This window comes from Amblyomma maculatum, chromosome 1 (genome assembly GCF_055883805.1).
Source record: "Amblyomma maculatum isolate TAMU_Amacu chromosome 1, ASM5588380v1, whole genome shotgun sequence".
In the NCBI taxonomy this organism is placed as follows: domain Eukaryota; kingdom Metazoa; phylum Arthropoda; class Arachnida; order Ixodida; family Ixodidae; genus Amblyomma; species Amblyomma maculatum.
The window spans coordinates 409,491,267-409,508,339 of NC_139344.1; the positions used below are offsets into that span (position 1 = coordinate 409,491,267).

A 17,073-nucleotide genomic window follows, 5' to 3' on the forward strand; every position below is an offset into this window, starting at 1 on the left:
GAGGTCAAGGCCAACACGAGAAAATGGCTCAGTCGGGATAGCAATCGGCTGCAGGTGTCCAGGTGGTAGCACAGGGGGTTTCTTCCGGCGTTGACAGAGGTCGCAAGCGGCTACATAACGTTGGACAGAGCGGTAGAGTCCAGGCCAGAAGAAACGCCGGCGCACGCGGTCGTATGTGCGTGAGAGGCCAAGATGACCAGCTGTAGGAGCGTCGTGCATTTGTTCGAGAACGGCGGAGCGTAGGTGTTGGGGAACGACCAGCAAGTGCTCAGCACCATCAGGTCGCATGTTGCGGCGGTATAGCGTATTCCCATGAAGGAAGAACAGGGCGAGGGAAGAGTCACGGCTGTGTGTGCGGAGGCGGTCGATGAGAGAACTGAGGGTTGGGTCCAACCGCTGTTCGTCGGCTATGTGGGAAAAGTCCGATATAGAGAAGACCCAGGGGTCCGACTCATGGTCAGTAGAGGAAGGGGGATCGACGGGATAACGGGACAGACAATCTGCATCCTGGTGAAGCCGACCGGATTTGTATTCAACGGAAAAGGTATACTCCTGCAAGCGCAGTGCCCAGCGGCCGAGGCGGCCAGCAGGATCCTTCAGGGAAGAGAGCCAACATAAGGCGTGGTGATCGGTAATTACAGTGAAGGGTCGGCCAAACAAATAGGGTCTGAATTTTCCAACGGCCCAAACGAGAGCCAGGCACTCCCGTTCCGTAATAGAATAGTTCTGTTCTGCTGATGACAGGAGACGACTGGCGTAGGCAATAACGCAATGTTGGCCGCGTTGTCGCTGTGCAAGAATGGCACCAATCCCGTGGCCACTGGCGTCGGTGCGAAGTTCCGTCGGGGCAGACGGGTTGAAATGGGCCAACACAGGAGGATTGGTGAGAATAGCGATGAGGGTGGAGAATGCGTTAGCCTGTTCTGGTCCCCATGAGAAAGGAACGCCTTTCTTCAGCAGATTGGTGAGAGGACGAGCAACAGCGGCAAAGTTTGGGACGAACCGGCGAAAATAAGAACACAGTCCTATAAAGCTGCGGACATCACGGGGTGAACGGGGACATGGAAACGCACTGACAGCGCGAACTTTGTCGGGATCGGGTTGCACGCCGGTGGCATTCACCAAATGGCCAAGCACTTTAAGTTCGCGGCGACCAAAACTGCACTTCTTTGAGTTCAGTTGAAGTCCGGCACGGCGGAAAAGTGCCAAGATGGAAGAAAGGCGACTAAGATGGCTTTCGAACGAGGGCGAGAAGACAATCACGTCATCCAAGTAACATAGACAAGTCGTCCATTTGAAGCCGCGGAGTAAGGAGTCCATCATGCGTTCAAACGTAGCAGGGGCGTTGCAAAGTCCAAAAGGCATAACCTTAAATTGGTAAAGTCCATCGGGTGTGACAAAAGCTGTCTTCTCGCGGTCTTGTTCGTCAACAGAGATCTGCCAGTAGCCGCTACGAAGGTCGATGAAGGAAAAGTAGCGGGCTCCATGTAAACAGTCCAAGGCATCGTCTATTCGCGGCAGCGGGTAAACATCTTTCCTTGTAATCTTGTTCAGATGTCGATAGTCGACACAAAAGAGCCAACTGTCGTCTTTCTTTCTAACGAGCACGACAGGAGATGCCCAGGGGCTGTTCGAAGGTTCGATGATATCGTTGCCCAACATCTTGTCGACCTCCTGCTGGATGACTTGGCGCTCAGAAAGGGACACACGATAAGGCCTCCGATGTACAGGTTTTGCATCGCCGGTGTCAATGCGGTGAGTCACAACTGATGTTTGGCCCAGAGAACCGGCAGCAAAGTCAAAAATGTCGGAGAAGGATAACAAAAGGTTGCGCAGGTCCTGAGCGTGTTCGGGGCTGATGTCAGAGGCAATCATTGCGGAAATAGGGTCGGTAATTGTGGTGGAGAGTACGGGTGTTGGAAGGACGCTTGAATGTGGGCCAGGAGTGAGTGCACAAATGGTGCAGTCTGTGAGAGGGGACAAGGTAGCAAGGGATATTCCTTCGGGAAGAACTTGGGGTGACAGACTGAAGTTCAGGATAGGAAGGTAGGTGCTGTTCTGTGTAACGCGTACGATGAGATGAGGAAGAACGGCGTTGCGGTCAAGAAAGACCTCGGTGATAGGGCAAGCAAGATAGTCACCGTCAGGCACAGGCGGGAAAGGTGACAGAAGTAGGTAAACAGCAGAGTCAGGGGGCAGGCGAGCGAACTCAGTGGAGCGAAGGCGGGGTGCAGATGGAGGATGTTCTGAGCAGACAGGTAGGTCCAAACGAAGAAGGCCGCTGGAGCAGTCGATAAGGGCAGAGTGGGCCGTTAAAAAGTCAAGGCCGAGGATCACATTGTGAGGGCACTGGTTGAGGACAGTGAACAAAACAGGGATGTGATGACCGGCAAGGGTGACTCGGGCAGTGCACTGCCCAGTGACGGCAGCAGTACTGCCATCGGCAACACGAACGGTGGGCGAAGCGGCGGGGGTCTGTACTTTCTTGAGGCGGCGGCAAAACGATGAGCTCATGATCGAGACTTGGGCACCAGTGTCAATGAGGGCAGAGACGGGAACACCATCCACGAACACGGACAGGATGTTACAGGGCGAAGAAATGGGCAGTAGAGGATTTCCAGGTCGGGGTACCAATGCAGCGTCACCTCCGGGAGCTGCATTGGCTAGTTTCCCGTGAAGCGGCCGGCAGAGGACGGCGAGGAACTGCGGCCAGGAAGAGGTGAACGGGAACGGCGGGCTGGCGGGGAAGGAGACCGACTGGACACAGGAGGAGGCGGAGTAGTATCGGTGCGGGGCGGCTCATAACGAGGCGTGAAACGGGGGTGACCGTAATTGGAGTAGCGGTCAACGTAAGGAAAACGTCGAGGTGGTGATGTCCAGCGGCTGCGGCAGTGGCGAGCGATGTGGCCAATACGCGAGCACGTGAAACAGATCGGCCTGTCGTCAGGGGTGCGCCACTCATCAGGATTGCGGTATCGGTAGCGTGGCGCGTAGGTGTTGCGGGGTGTAGCGGTGGCGACCATGGGAGGGACGGAGCTCGAACTGTGTTGTTCTACGGTGTGGCTACAGGGGACGCCCAAGTTGGCAACCTCTTGACGAACGACGGCTTGAATGAGGGATATCGTCGCTAGGTTGCTGTCCGAGGAGGGCGGGTTGGATGCAGCAGGGGCGAGCGCTTCTAGTTCACGACGCACAATGTGTGTCACATTTTCAGTGTTGGAAGGTTGCCTTAGGGTCGGCAGATCCTCGCACGTGGAGGTAGGGGCAGTGTTGGGGAGCCGATCGAAGCGATGTGCAATGCGTCTGTGTTTGGCCTGCTCGAAATGTCGACAAACCTGCAAAACGGAGTCAACCGTAGTACAGTCCCGACAGAGTAGAAGATTGAAGGCATCGTCGGCTATGCCTTTCAGGATGTGCCCCACCTTATCAGGTTCTGGCATGTCTTTATCAACTTTTCGGCAGAGGGCCAGAACGTCTTGTATATACGTAATATAAGGCTCGGTAGATGTCTGGGCACGTTTGGCGAGGTCCCTCTTAGCGGCGAGTTGACGGCCAACCGGTTTTCCGAACAGGTCACGGAGTTTTTGTTTGCAAATATCCCAGGAGGGTATTTCTGCTTCATGCGTTTCGAACCAAACGCGTGCCGTGCCAGTAAGGTAGAAGATGACATTGGCCAGCATCAGCGTGGCGTCCCACCTGTTGTGCTGGCTAACACGCTCATAAAGCGAAAGCCAGTCCTCGACGTCGACCTCATCTGTACCGCAGAATGAGCCAGGGTCACGGGGGTGGGCTACGACGACAGTTGGGGTTGCGGAGGTAGATGGAGCCGCGTCGGTTGTCATCGTGACGGTTCCGAGGTGACGGCCACTGCGGAGATCCAGCGTCAGATTGTGTCGAACCCGCGACCTCCACCAAGATGTTACGGGGATGCACTTAATGTAACAGCACTGCGATGGGCTGAACTCGGCGCTGAGACTTCAGTAGCCGTGCAGTGTCCACTCTGTGAGCGTCGTCCTCTTTCTCAACGCTTTGTGTCGTCCTCTTCGTCAGTGAGCACATCACTTTGGTACCGCGTTTCCAGGTAACAATATAATCGTAAAACGGGGCAGCAGAATTGTTTCCAATTCCTAGCCATGGATGGAGACGAAAAGCCAGGCGCCCGTGTGCTGTGCGATGTCAGAGCAACCCTATGTGGTCCAAATTCACGGAGCTCTGGCCCCTACGGCGTCTGTCATACGCTGAGTAGCTTTGGAACGTTAAACAGCATGAACAAAACCAAAGCAACCTAGCCATCACTAAATGTAATCTCTTTACTTTGCACAGTTATTGAAATAGAATCACGAAAACCAAAGCAACCTAGCCATCAAGAAATGTAAACTCTTTTCTTTGCACAGTTGTTGAAGTAGAATCACGCAAACTAAAGCAACCTAGCCATCATGAAATGTAATCTCTTTTCTTTGCACTGTTATTGAAGTAGAATCACGCAGTTTGCTACTTTGCGGTGAATTACATGTGCCTCAAATTTTGCGCGTGCAAGCTGGTCATCTTTCGAGAATCCTAATATCGTCAGTGTGTGAGGTGCACTGGCTGGTAACGACATGATTGGGTAAGTTGCTCATCATACCGTCTTTTATTTCTTTTTTTGTTTTTCTCAGCCTATCGTTTAAACAGCGCTTATTTTGTTCTATGTACGGGGACTATATTTAGTGCACGATATTGCTTTGATGGCGTCTTTTTTTAATTTTTATTCTGGGAAAGATTTTTCTGAGTTTTTTTTTTTTTCGCACTGTCTCGGGGGTGGGTCTTCCTAGTTTACCATTATCTACCCATTTTCTTGCTAGTTTGGAGCAGAAAAATCCTGCCTTACGTCGGACCCCTCCAAGGCGCTTTCAGAGTATGACTTACTCCTTACACGTACCATATTACCGCTGTTTTCTGCTGTTTTTTTTTTTTTTTTCGTCGCGGTTTCTCGGCAAAAGTTAATATCTCGTAGCCATTGTCACAGAGAAAGGCGTCTGGGCATACAGCAACGTACGACTGAGTATTTGCCCCCTTCGCTTCACGAATTTTTCACGGGGTAAGTCGAAAAGCTATTACCGGTGGCCTATGACGTTTTCAGGAGGCATATGACCTTACAGGAGGCCTATGACCTTATGACCTGAAATATGACCTTTGCAACAAGCAATAAATCTCTCCGAGCGGATTCTAAGCCAGGAATGTCTGGTGAGAAGCGAGTACGGAACCTCGCAGAATCGTCGCTTTCTTTTTTAAAAGTGCCACTCTCTGGTCCTGTGCATTGCATGCCATTGTCTTCATCAGCCTCCATCCGTGCGCAATAGATCCAAACACATCGCGCATTGCACTCCCCTGTTAAAGTGCGCTAAGCGATCGCAAAATTTTCTGCCGCACTACCAGTGAGGTCTCCAAGTCACCGACTTGTCTAATCTTCGCCTGTAGCCTGAAATTGAAAGCCTGTCATCGAGCGCATCGAACCGAAAGCGAAATAAAATGTGACGTGCTTTGACGCATTCGCATTCGGCCAACCTACTTAAATTGGCTGCAGTTCTTTACTTCGTTGGAATTGGCTGAAATGTATGTTATAATACATATTTTTGAGAGCGTGGCGAGTATCACCCACAGAAGTACTCCGGCCGTGTGGGCAGACGAAAGTCCAGGAAATGGAAAATAATATGAAAGTAATTTCTTCCTGAGAGTGAAATCACTGACAGTACTCAATTTACATTTGACATCGTTCTGTGTTTTGAAACAGGTGTGTTGTAAGCTATCAGAAAATCTTCCACATAATGAAACATGCTTTGCGTGCTGCTGCTTTTAGGCGTTTCTTTCAGTTTTCTGTCACAAAGGCCAATAATTTTTCTTTTCAGTTGTTAGTTAGTACCCGTGCCTTAGTGTCCCTGTTGTACGCCCTGCGTTTCGCGCTCTTAATTTCTGTATCAAGGTGTACCAACTGACCCGGCTAATTCGTCTCTTGAAATATCCCATTGTTTCTTTTATTAAAAGAAGACCTACACAGAATAAAAAGTTTTCCGCATCAGGTTCTCACACTGCCGGGTGGTTACAAAAAAAAAAAAAAGAATGAAAGGAATCAGCGGTTTTCATTATGCATCATGGAGCAAAAAAAAGAAGAATACTTTAGCGAAGTCCATTTCCACCTTTTCCTCGAAACAAGTCTTGTCATTAGAAACCGGCGCAAGTGTAATTTCAAGAACATAATTGATATTATTTCTCGATATAAGCTAGGCAGAAGTGAACACATACAAGTGTGTGCTCAAGCTCAAAATACTCCAACTTATAGAGAAATTAAACACAGCTATCTACGCAATCCAGCAAAAAAGTCTGTAGGGCGAATTGCTGTCAGGAGCGTGACTAAAACTCTGGGACCTTGGGAAGGGAGATTTTTTTTTTACCTCTCGTCGGTCTTACTCAAGGAGTCCAAGCACACATGAACGAGAAAGTCGAGAGGTAAGGATTCACCTATTTTGATGTCAGCCATGGATGGCCGACTGCAAAGCAGGGGCAGCAGGAGGAGGAGGGCGCCCTTCTCCCACATGGTGGCGTCTCAGGCGTTGTTCAGCCGATGGATGCCGCCATGGCTAGTCTGTGCGCGGCAGCGACGTACTGCAGCACCAGCCGATGAACAAAAAATCACAGAAGTCATGTCAGTACGCAAGTACACAGCCACATTTTGCGTAATGTGTCTTTACAGCTGGTAACAAGGTACCAGAGATAGCTCACAGTAAAAGTACTAATGCCCCAACGCACTTAGGAAAGGTACCAGCGTGCACAACGTACTAATGTGCTGTGATGTGCGTGTGTGCCGTTAAATACTTGACTGTAATCATGTCACGCTGTTCACTTGCGTGGTTAAGCATACTTTAAAATGTGCACTCGTAGGGCAAGCGATAGAATCTCGCGCGCTTAAAAATGATTTCGTAATGGTTAGAAATAGGATCTTTCCATACCTTTGAAACTGTCGCCTTTTTAACACCCGCCGTTTAACGATTCTGCTCCGCCACACTCTAAGAATTGTCCTATGCCTAAAAATGTTCTACTTTACAACCGGATCCTGCATTATAGAGCCCAACGGAGCCGTGCAGCTTCTGGGATTAGTTGCATTTAATAATGGTGCATTAAGCGTTAATAATTATTCCACTTTTTGTACACCTTGATAACATCAGCTCACTTTTGACCTCATCAAACACTGACTGTTAGGTCTGAAGCGCTAATATATCTTTAGCTGCTGTCGAGAAATGTTGTCTATCAAATTCCTCACAAATTATTACTAATAAACAAATGCCGTTACATGTATGCCTTAAAAAGAGAATTAGTGGCCTTCACACGCTCAAATTTGATAACTCTCCCTGTAAAATAGTACCATCTGTTAAATGCCTTAGTCGGTGTCAACCCCGAAGAAACATTATCATGAGCCAATTAGGAAAATGCAACTGTCAGTGAATATTCAATTACACATGTCCTTACAAAGTGTTGAGCTACTACAGTCCTACGCTCCTTTTCGTCTCTGAAACTACGCGTGATCTTTCCCTTCCGCCTTGGAGCGTGCGGAGGCAGTGGAACTGCGCACGTGCAAACTGTTTACCGCGGCGCGTGACATGTGCTCGATGTGGCAGGGATGGCAGGGAGTCTTGTTAAGGGCGGCGAAATGAAAGGATGTGAATATTCAGTAGAGAGTTCTGCATGCTGCGTGGTCTCGCTGTCGGCGAGACAGCAAGAGTCATCCTGATGCACACGGGCAATGATTGACTTATAAACTTTATTGGGGAAAATTGGGGATCTTACGAGGCCGACGACGGAAGCGAGAACTTCCGATGTCGATTATGCGCTTTGCGTGAGTAGATACCAAGCCGAAATCTGTATATCTTATAACGCGTGGAGTCCTTTTGTCATGCCACGTCCCTTATTGCCTTGCCGCGTTGAAGCCCTGACAACCCTTGGGAAGTAATCTTGGCACTTCGCTGTCGGGAGCCTCTACCGCATGCTCTGCTTCGTAGCCGAGTCTGGTGCTGTGCCTTTGCAAAACCCCTTTTTTTTTTGGTCTTTAATAAAGCTGTATGTTTGTACAGACTATGGATTTGTAACTCGTTGGACGAGGCCATGACTTGGGGACCGGGTCTCTAGAAGACGGGCTTTCAAAAGTTGATTCTTTAATTTTTCACCTCAAATATATTTCGCATTTATTCACATTTTATTGCACATTTTCACACAGCGGTTCTGATTTGAGGCCATTCTCATGGCTCAATTAACAACAGCTTTCTATCGGAAAGAAGAGCGGTTCTAGAAGTAGAAAATGCACCGTATGGCTCTCACACTGAAACCATTTTGCACCACTATACTTTCTGTTCCTTTCACGCGCCGTAATGTTTTACTGAACGCTATGCCTCGGCGCGAAAAAAAACACGAATCTCTTACTTTTTTAGGAACTCTAAGGTCTGGAAGAGAAATGTGATCGGATACAACAGACGACGTTGTGATAACACATACATATTACTGCGAACAGATAAGCCGTGGAAAATAGATGTGGCGTCAGGTCAAGATATGCACTCATATTGTCTCACATTGTAATAAACTGTGCGTGAGGAAAGGCACGTCAACGCATTTTCATCACCTGCATTGCGGGCTTATATAAAACAAATATTTGAAATCATTTAGAACAGAGCCGTGCAGATGCGATTTGTAGTAATGATATTACAGTGTTCTTTACTAGCAGGAAGAACTCTTCAGTAATCGCAGATACCCCAAAACAAACCAACGAAGTGTTTAGCCAGTGACACTTCGCTGGTCTTGCGGATTTTACTAGTAGAAACATTTTCAATGATATGCAGTTTGGCATTGTAGCTCAAAGTAAGTTTTTAATTACAGGTAACTAATTAATAGTAATTGAGCACTGTTTGGCACTCTCGATATAAGCTATCCAACGATTTATGATGATGCTCTAGCGCTAATTTCCCTTTTTGTTCACAATATATAATTAACGGTAATGAACTATACCTAGAAATATAGTCTAGGACAATTATACTCTGCATAAGTTATCCAACGTGAATCGTTCTACATACCAAAACACCAAACTTCCCATAAAGAAAGGAGTACACGTAAGGAAAAGGGTACATCGTAAGGACACACGATCTACCCAGTACTATTCACAGCTTGCTTAGAGGAAGTATTCAGACTTGGAATGGGCACAATTAGGGATAAGGGTGGATGGAGAATACCTCCAGTCATTAGCTGATGACATCGCCTTGCTAAGTAACTCAGGGGATGAATTGCAAATAATGATTGATGACCTAGACAGGAAAAGTAGAAAGGTAGGGTTGAAAATCAATATGCAGAAGACTAAGGTAATGTTCAACAGCCTCGGGAAAGAACCGCAGGTTACATTAGGTAGCGAAGTACTGGAAGTAGTAGGCGAATATGTCTACTTGGGACAGGTAGTAACCGCAGATCCGGACCATGAAAAGGAAATAACAAGAAGAATAAGATTGGGATGGAGCGCATTTGGCAAGCACTCGCAGATTATGACTGACAGCTTACCGTATCGCTCCAGAGGAAAGTACACAACATTTGCATCTCACTATAGTCCTTACCTATGGGGATGAAACGTGAAGGCTAATGAAAAGGGTTCTAATTAATTGAGGACAACGCAGAAGACTATGGAACGTAAAATGGTCGGTGTAACATTAATAGGGAAGCGTGAAAAGTGGGTCAGAGAAATAACTTGAGTTAATGACAATCTAGTGGAAATCAAGAAGAAAAAATGGAAATGGGCAGGGCATCAACCTATGGTCGCTTAGGGTAACAAATTGCATTCAAACTGAATGACAGCGGAGCAGGGTGTGGCAGAAAGTTAGGTGGACGGATGAGGCTAAGAAGTTCGAAGGGGTCAAGTGGATGCAACTAGCACAAGACCGGCATAATTCGAGAAATATGGAAGAGGCCTTCGCCATGCGTCCAAGTGATGAGGATGATGATGAAATCATCCAACGATATATGACTTGATGGATTACCCTTAAGCTCAATTTTAATCACACTTGTCTAATTAGCTGTAGTAATTACCGTACTTAATTATCCGTACTTAATCATTCCTGTGGTAAGAAAGGGTTAGTAAGTCATGTGGTCAGGCATCAATTCCCCATAGCCCATTATCCCTATACTAAGCGAGAGTTGCCGCTGGGCAGGCTGTCTCAAATGGTTTCTTGCTCCGTGACCTTGGCTGTGTTGAATGCCAGGTTGACGCACCGGATCAGTCCCAGGGTTCGTACCAGGAGTAGAGCTAACTATCTTAAAGATATTGGCCGAAGGCAAGGTACTCGCGTTGCCGCCGAAGAAGGTAAGAGTGGAGCAAATACCAAAAACAACCGTGACTTAGCGCCTGTATCATGTTCACATCAGGCCCCGTTTATCTGTCATTGCCTCTAAAGGACCACACAAACCACCACGATGGCGGAGGCACAAAACGTTCGACTGCTGAGCTTGAAAACGAGGGATCAATCCCGTCCATGGCGGCCGATCTTCGGTTGAGACAAAGAGCAAGCCTCCCGTGTACTGTGCGATGTCAGTTAAAATTAGAAAAACCTAAGTGGTCGAAATTCTGCGGAGGCTCCAAGTACCACGTTCGTTGCAACGTCGCTTTGGGTCGTTAAGCCCCACCAGTCGAACTAAATAATTTTGAGGACCGCGAAGTCAATTGCATCCCTTGTCTCACCTAGAACATGACACCGTTTTAGGCTAAGTTATCTCCATCAGGGCTGCACTTGCCGGGAGATCAAGACAAAAAAGAAATACCAGGAGACGATCTTTGGCTGTGAAACGGGGGTTAATTTTCTAGAGAATGCTGCATGATTGTGTTATCGCCTATGTAAAAGAAATGAAGTACTTTAAAGCTCGTTTCAAAATCATCTATTTTGTTGTGGAAATTTACTTTTAGGAAAACTCCAGCCAATTTAAGTCCAGCCATGTCATCTGCCAACTACTCCGTCAGTGCATTGTTATTGACTCATGAGTCACCGAAGTTTCAAACAGTTTACGCCTTTTCCCAATATGTAAATTTTAAGGCAAAAACCTTTCTTTCCTCATGCTTTGTGTGACCAGAAAATGTCCTTCGCACCCATAAGTCTTCAGAGATCGAAAATAACGAAATCAATCACAGATTAATAATCATAATAATTCTGATTCGATTAATGATAGTCATGGTTCGTTGTTTTCATAGTCAGTCATGATCATAGTTTCAAGGGTTATTTATTCATCGTCATGGTTAGTCCCAGTCAGTGATGGTTAGCCATAGTCATGTTCATGGTTAGAGTAGTCATATTCATGATTAGTCCCAGTCATAGTGATGGTTCGTAATAGACATATTCAATTAGTCATAACCATTCTTAAAGTGTCTAACCTTATAACAGCCTAATGTTGATGGCACCACTGCACGCCCAAAGGTGTCTGAACACGCAATCTGTTACCATAGTGACGGAAGTGTCGACAGAGGACACAAGCAGATCAGAAGCACGAGAGAAATGATTTCGCACTGCTGCACATAAGAAAGTGCCTCACGAAATTTTTAACACTCTTTTCTTAAAAATCTGCCAGATGTGCTCTTATAACGATGCATGTCACTGATACCAACGGGCAATTTTGTTTTTCTACATGGAGTACGAACTCTATTACGTTAAAAGAGCAATGCATAGCAGACAGCAAAGAAACTAACACAAAGTGAAGAACGGGTGAGGAAATGCCAGGTAAAAGACGGAAAGATCACACAACACCGTGGTCGAGCCCAGAACACGAGCGCGTCCCTTACAAAGAAAGCAAGATGCGAATAGGTGGCCTGAGGCACACGAAGACCTTTAGGAGACACTGTGAAATGGAGGCACAGTGTAGAATAAAGATATAAATGAGAACATCCAGCGGAAATATAGGAACATACCATTGTAAGGCGGCCAGCGAATGCGAGGAACACTGACAAATAATTAGGAGCGGGTGAAAGGGGGAAGTGACGCACGCAGCGTCTGCTGCCGCACCGCGAAGAAAGAAGCAGAGCTTTTATGGTGAGTAGCATAAAACGTTAATGAGCGTTCATGTCACCGCAGCCAGTCATAAATACAGCAGGGTATCCAACGCAACACAGACACCTAGAAGAAAGAGGATACCACGGACAGCTTTGTGTCGGTGTAGCGCTTAAGTTGATATGTCTGACAACCGACTAGCTCAGCGGTTAACTCTGTTAAAATAAATATTTTATCTCCCCTCCCACTCTTCCTAAAAAAGGAAAATGAGACGTTATGTAGACAACTTGTCCATCAAAACAAACAAAAAAACAAAATTCGTTTCGGAGGAGCTGCATTAGGAACGTTTTTATGAATGGGGGGTAAGAATAGTTCGTAAGAGCTCTTTTCACGTAAGGAAAAATAAGAAACAAACAAAATGAGACTATTTTTCGGCGAGGAGGAGCAGTCTGAAAAATTCTTTGGACAAGAGGGAAAAAAATCTATTATAGAGAGCGTAATGATCTCGTTCATGGGTCATTGAAAATCTGAGTGAGCCCTTGAAATGAAGCAGGCCAAACTGCGCCTGCAAAATCAGGTGCGATTCTCTGCGTAGTGAAACTGAAATTGAAGCCGCGCACTCACCGCGTCGTGACGGGGCTGCTCGCACAGACCGGGAAGAAGGAATACTCGGTTTCTTGGTGTGTGGCACAACGCTAGGTACCGTTCAACTGCGGCTATTCCGCACGTTGCCAATGCTCTCAGACGGTCGTGAGCAACAGCTGCTCCTGACAGACTCATTCATCATACAGAGCGTCTCCAGGGCAAGGACGTCTTGAACAGCGTGGACAACCACATTGTGCTCGCTGCGTAGTATATATGTGAAAACTACGCAATTCTTTATGTTGCGGAGACCTGAGTTTGCGTGAACTCTTTATGCACTTTATTGACTTTTATTTATTCCACACAGTCTCTAGCGCGAGTTTATTAGGTGAGGGGAGAGGAAAAGTCACAAATGTATATGTAGGAGGTATTCGTAAAGAATAAAATAAAAACTGTTAGATGGTAAAACAAATATGTTAGATGGTATACCTCCAGGAAACCACAGAGAACAGAAAATACCTACTGAAAGGGGTGTGTGCAACAACTGAAAAATTGGCAGCACACTTGGTACACAGAACACCATTTGAGCCCTCGCCTCACATTACAGGGTGCTGCAGGGTTCCACAACCAGTAGCACCAGGTACCCATTTTTGATAAATACCATATAAGCTTTGTTCTGGCATGGTGCTCGGCGTTTCTAGGCTGAAATGTTTGGGAAATCGTTCTTTGACCCCTCCTGATACCTAGAATAAGGGGAAAAAAATGGGTTTTACTCACAAAGGCGATTTAGGTTATTCGCAGATATATTCTTCATCGAGAGAAGGAGAATTGACCAACAACCCTTTTCCACACAAGAAACCAAATAATTAGGCTGGGAAAATCGTGTAACGATTAGGGGAACGATTTGGCACCTGGTAGCACTGGGAATAGAACCCTGCAATCCCCAATACAAAGTGGATGCACTACTACAGAGTCACCGCCTCGTTCCTAAACTATACTGAACGCTAAACAGTATCCCCCAGCGTTACACTGATTAGGCTGGGACCATAGCGCACTAAACGTGTCAATGCACCCTGAATATCTGTCAGCTTAGCTTATATCAGTCTGTCGCGACAAATCTTGTAAATATTGAGTGTTCACTTGAGCAGTAATTGGTGATGGCAGATTATTCCTATTTATTACACGGCGCAAACACCTCCAGGTTCTCAAAGCCTGAAAACATATGTGCCACGTTTTCAAGTGATTTGATCATTTGATTGTCAAACTTTAGAGCCCGTGAGTCCAGTTTTTAGTCTCCAAGTTTCTTCTCGAACCCCAAGGTAACAAAATAGATATCAACATATTTTATTGGTCCTGTGTCCCGGAGACTTGTACACGGTATTGCTTTTGAAAACACTGTACGTCTTTCTCGCTGCCCACGATGAAGTTTTTTTTTTCTGCAAGCTGTTCAAAGAAAAAATCTCCATAAAAGCAACGAAAAAAAAAATAAATAAATAATATGCATTGCGGGCTATTAACAAATTCCTTTTGACCCCCGGAAAAAAAAAAAAAAAAAAAAAAAAAAAAAAAAAAAAAACAAGTGATGGGTCGCGTGCTACGAGTTGTTAGCTGCAACGCTCTTCAGGAAAGTTCTGAAAATGACTTTGAAAGAGAGAGCTAATTATTTACCTCAGAAATATCTGACGTTAATGGACTACATTTTTTTTTTAATGGAAACACATTTGTTGTTTTTTGGTGTCACAGCGGATAAATACTGGAATTATGGACCTTGCTTGTGGGGCTCCAGCCTTTTTAAAACAATATTTTTTCCGGAGTACGAAGTAACCATTTTTTATAACTTGCTAAACCTTGCCTTTGTTCTAGCTTGTTGGTGCGCATAGGTTCGCGTTAATAAAATGACTGTGTGTCCCTTGATTCTTGGAATGTGGACTGTTACTGCATATGTAAGATATTTCATTCGAATAACAACTATCTAAAGAACAAAATAGCACTGACCCCGAGTTCTAAGGCACCGGGGAACGAGTTTGTTCTGTCTGCCCGGTGGTAGTTAATAATCGCACTCGGAGCTACAATAAATAATTACGGTATCCTGCTGGTATCCATTGCTACAGCATATATTGGAAGGTTTTAGAAAAGTTCGCTTCTTGTTTGTGACGCATTCGATGCCACGTTCGACCTGTACTTTACTGCAGTTTCCGGCCGACGTTCGCTCTTCGACGGGATGAGATAACAACCCAGGTCTTGGTGGTCGATTTTCATGCAGGCTCACATTCCATTATCCACACGTATTTGCCGGTGCACCGAAATCAGGGCTACGGGCCTTGTACTCGTAAAGCGGGCTCTCTCTCTCTCTCTCTCAACGCCATCGCTGCATTAAAATCATCGACGTTTAAATTACTGTGCAGGTTCGAGAACAGTTGGTATACCGGCGTCCAATATAGAATTCACGTGCAAGAGAGGCTGCTTCGGGAAAACAGTTCCAATACAACTCTGACGTCCACAGCCCTCCGTCTCCCGAAGCAACGGTAGCTGCACCTTCGTCGGTTGACTGCAGTGGCTGCGAGCAGCGAAGGCAAAAATAAAAAAAAAAATTGATGCAGCTTTCAGGTGTGAGTGCATGGCCTCAGAGTTCTCGTCGTAGCCTAGACGGCCAAATCAGGCAAAAACCAAACGCTTACATACTCATACGGCATACGTTTAGGATTAAAACAAAGAATGCTGCACATCGTTTGGTATTAGTGCGGACTCCTATTCATAACGGGATTGGACGCCCCAGATGGTAAATCTTTATTTGCTTTCCTAGCAGTGCACCGCTGTTGCCACGTGAAATGTTGTTCAAGCGTTCACGCATTCAGAAGGCAGTGCTCGGAAGAGAATAAAAAAAAAAAAACAATGCTGCCAGACCCATGTCAGCAGCCCTACAAATGGAGCGCAAGGCTTGCAAATGACAGCTATATTAGTGCACGAGGTAACGCGCCATATGCAGGGCGATGAGTTGATAAGGTTAAAGGAGCTTAAAGTGGTTGTGCCCCCCAAGTCTCTCGTCTGCGTACCTATGTGCCACGCAACTAAAGGCGGGAAGTGGCAGCATCTACCCCAAGTCGTGCAGAATCAAATGACGCAGTGCACCTTTCCAGCGACAGCCTCACAGCGCAAATGCTACCGTGGAAAGCAGCGATGGTACGCTTGTGTATAGTCCACGGAATATATGCAGTATGTACGACCGACCGCAGTTACATGCTCCAAACGGGCATCGCTTACCGTCGAGCCCGGTGTCGATGAGCTAGGAGACGAGAGGCCCAACTGCCCGGCGCCCGGCGTTCGTCGTCGGCAGCCAAGGGGGGTATAGACGCTCGCCAATGCAGCCCGCCGCTCCAAGATGGCGCGACATCGATCGGCTCCGCAGCATCCCATCTCCTCCTCCCCTCTCCCCCGCCCTACTTCTCCAGCGCCGAAAAAGAAGGTGAAGTCGTCGGCCAGGGGTGCTCCATCCCCTTTCCCGAAAGGGGATAAGGGAGGACCGTCTCGATGCGCGCTCGTCTAGCGGCGTCCCCCCCCCCCCCCCCCCCCCCCCCCTTCGAAACATCTGCAGAGGCCCACTCTGAACATTAACCGCACTGCTACCCTCTAGCATGCTGGCCTTTGAGTGCATGCTGCCGCACAGCTCATGAAATAGGATGCAGCTCCGCTACCACTGAGCTAAAGCCTGCATATATAACGCCTCCATGAATATGCATATATAATATTACCGTCAATTTCTTTAACTGTGCACCGAAGAATATTCTCACGCCTCGGTACCAGAACCAAACTCAATCGCAGCAGCATAGCACAGCAAGGAATGAAGAGAAACGAGAAATAAAGGAGGCCAGGTTCAGAAGACCTAATTAGTGTGTTTCTATACAGGCGTATATAGGGTCGAAAGGACGGAGCCTGTCTCATTAAAGTAGGTCAATATACTTTTTAATATATTGAAGGAGGAACTCGGGACAGCGGCACATAACGTTCGATCTTTGTAAAAAGTAAGTATGAGTATACATTGATAAGAGATCCAGGCAAGCTTGCTGCCTCATGTAACACCATTTCTGACTGAGCTAATGCGGGATACAACCTGCCTACCTTGGCAAACATTTTATTGAGTGCTCCAAGTATGAAACTCCTGAAGAGCAACCTCAACACCCATAATAGTTTTTGTTAATAGTTTTTGTAACCAATTAACATTTAGTTAAATAAATGAAAACATTTATTGGTGAACGCCGGGACACCACTGAAGAAGTTTTTGTTTTAATTTCTTCAATAACTTCCTTCCTGGAGAAGAAAGGTGTGTTCAGCTAATTGAATAATTGGTGGGAGGTTATGACGCTGTTTAATGAACCCTTTATTTTCTTCCTCGAAAAAGTCATAAATCGGAAAGAGTTTTAAAGGCCTTTGAGAATAACTATGGGACGGTTAAGGAAAGCAA

At 46.5% G+C, this 17,073-nt stretch overlaps 1 protein-coding gene across 1 annotated transcript in view; it reads right to left on the reverse strand.

The window, feature by feature from the left end:
• KaiR1D (Kainate-type ionotropic glutamate receptor subunit 1D) overlaps positions 1-16,032 on the reverse strand; it is a 56,723-nt gene extending 40,691 nt beyond the window's left edge. The window contains exons 1-2 of the mRNA XM_084596429.1: positions 15,876-16,032; positions 6,496-6,639 (exon numbers count right to left, since the gene is read on the reverse strand). Of these exons, the coding sequence (XP_084452555.1) occupies positions 6,496-6,571 (76 nt within the window). The 5' untranslated portion in view covers positions 6,572-6,639; positions 15,876-16,032. The remainder of the gene's footprint in view (positions 1-6,495; positions 6,640-15,875) is intronic.
• Positions 16,033-17,073: the final 1,041 nt, after the last annotated feature.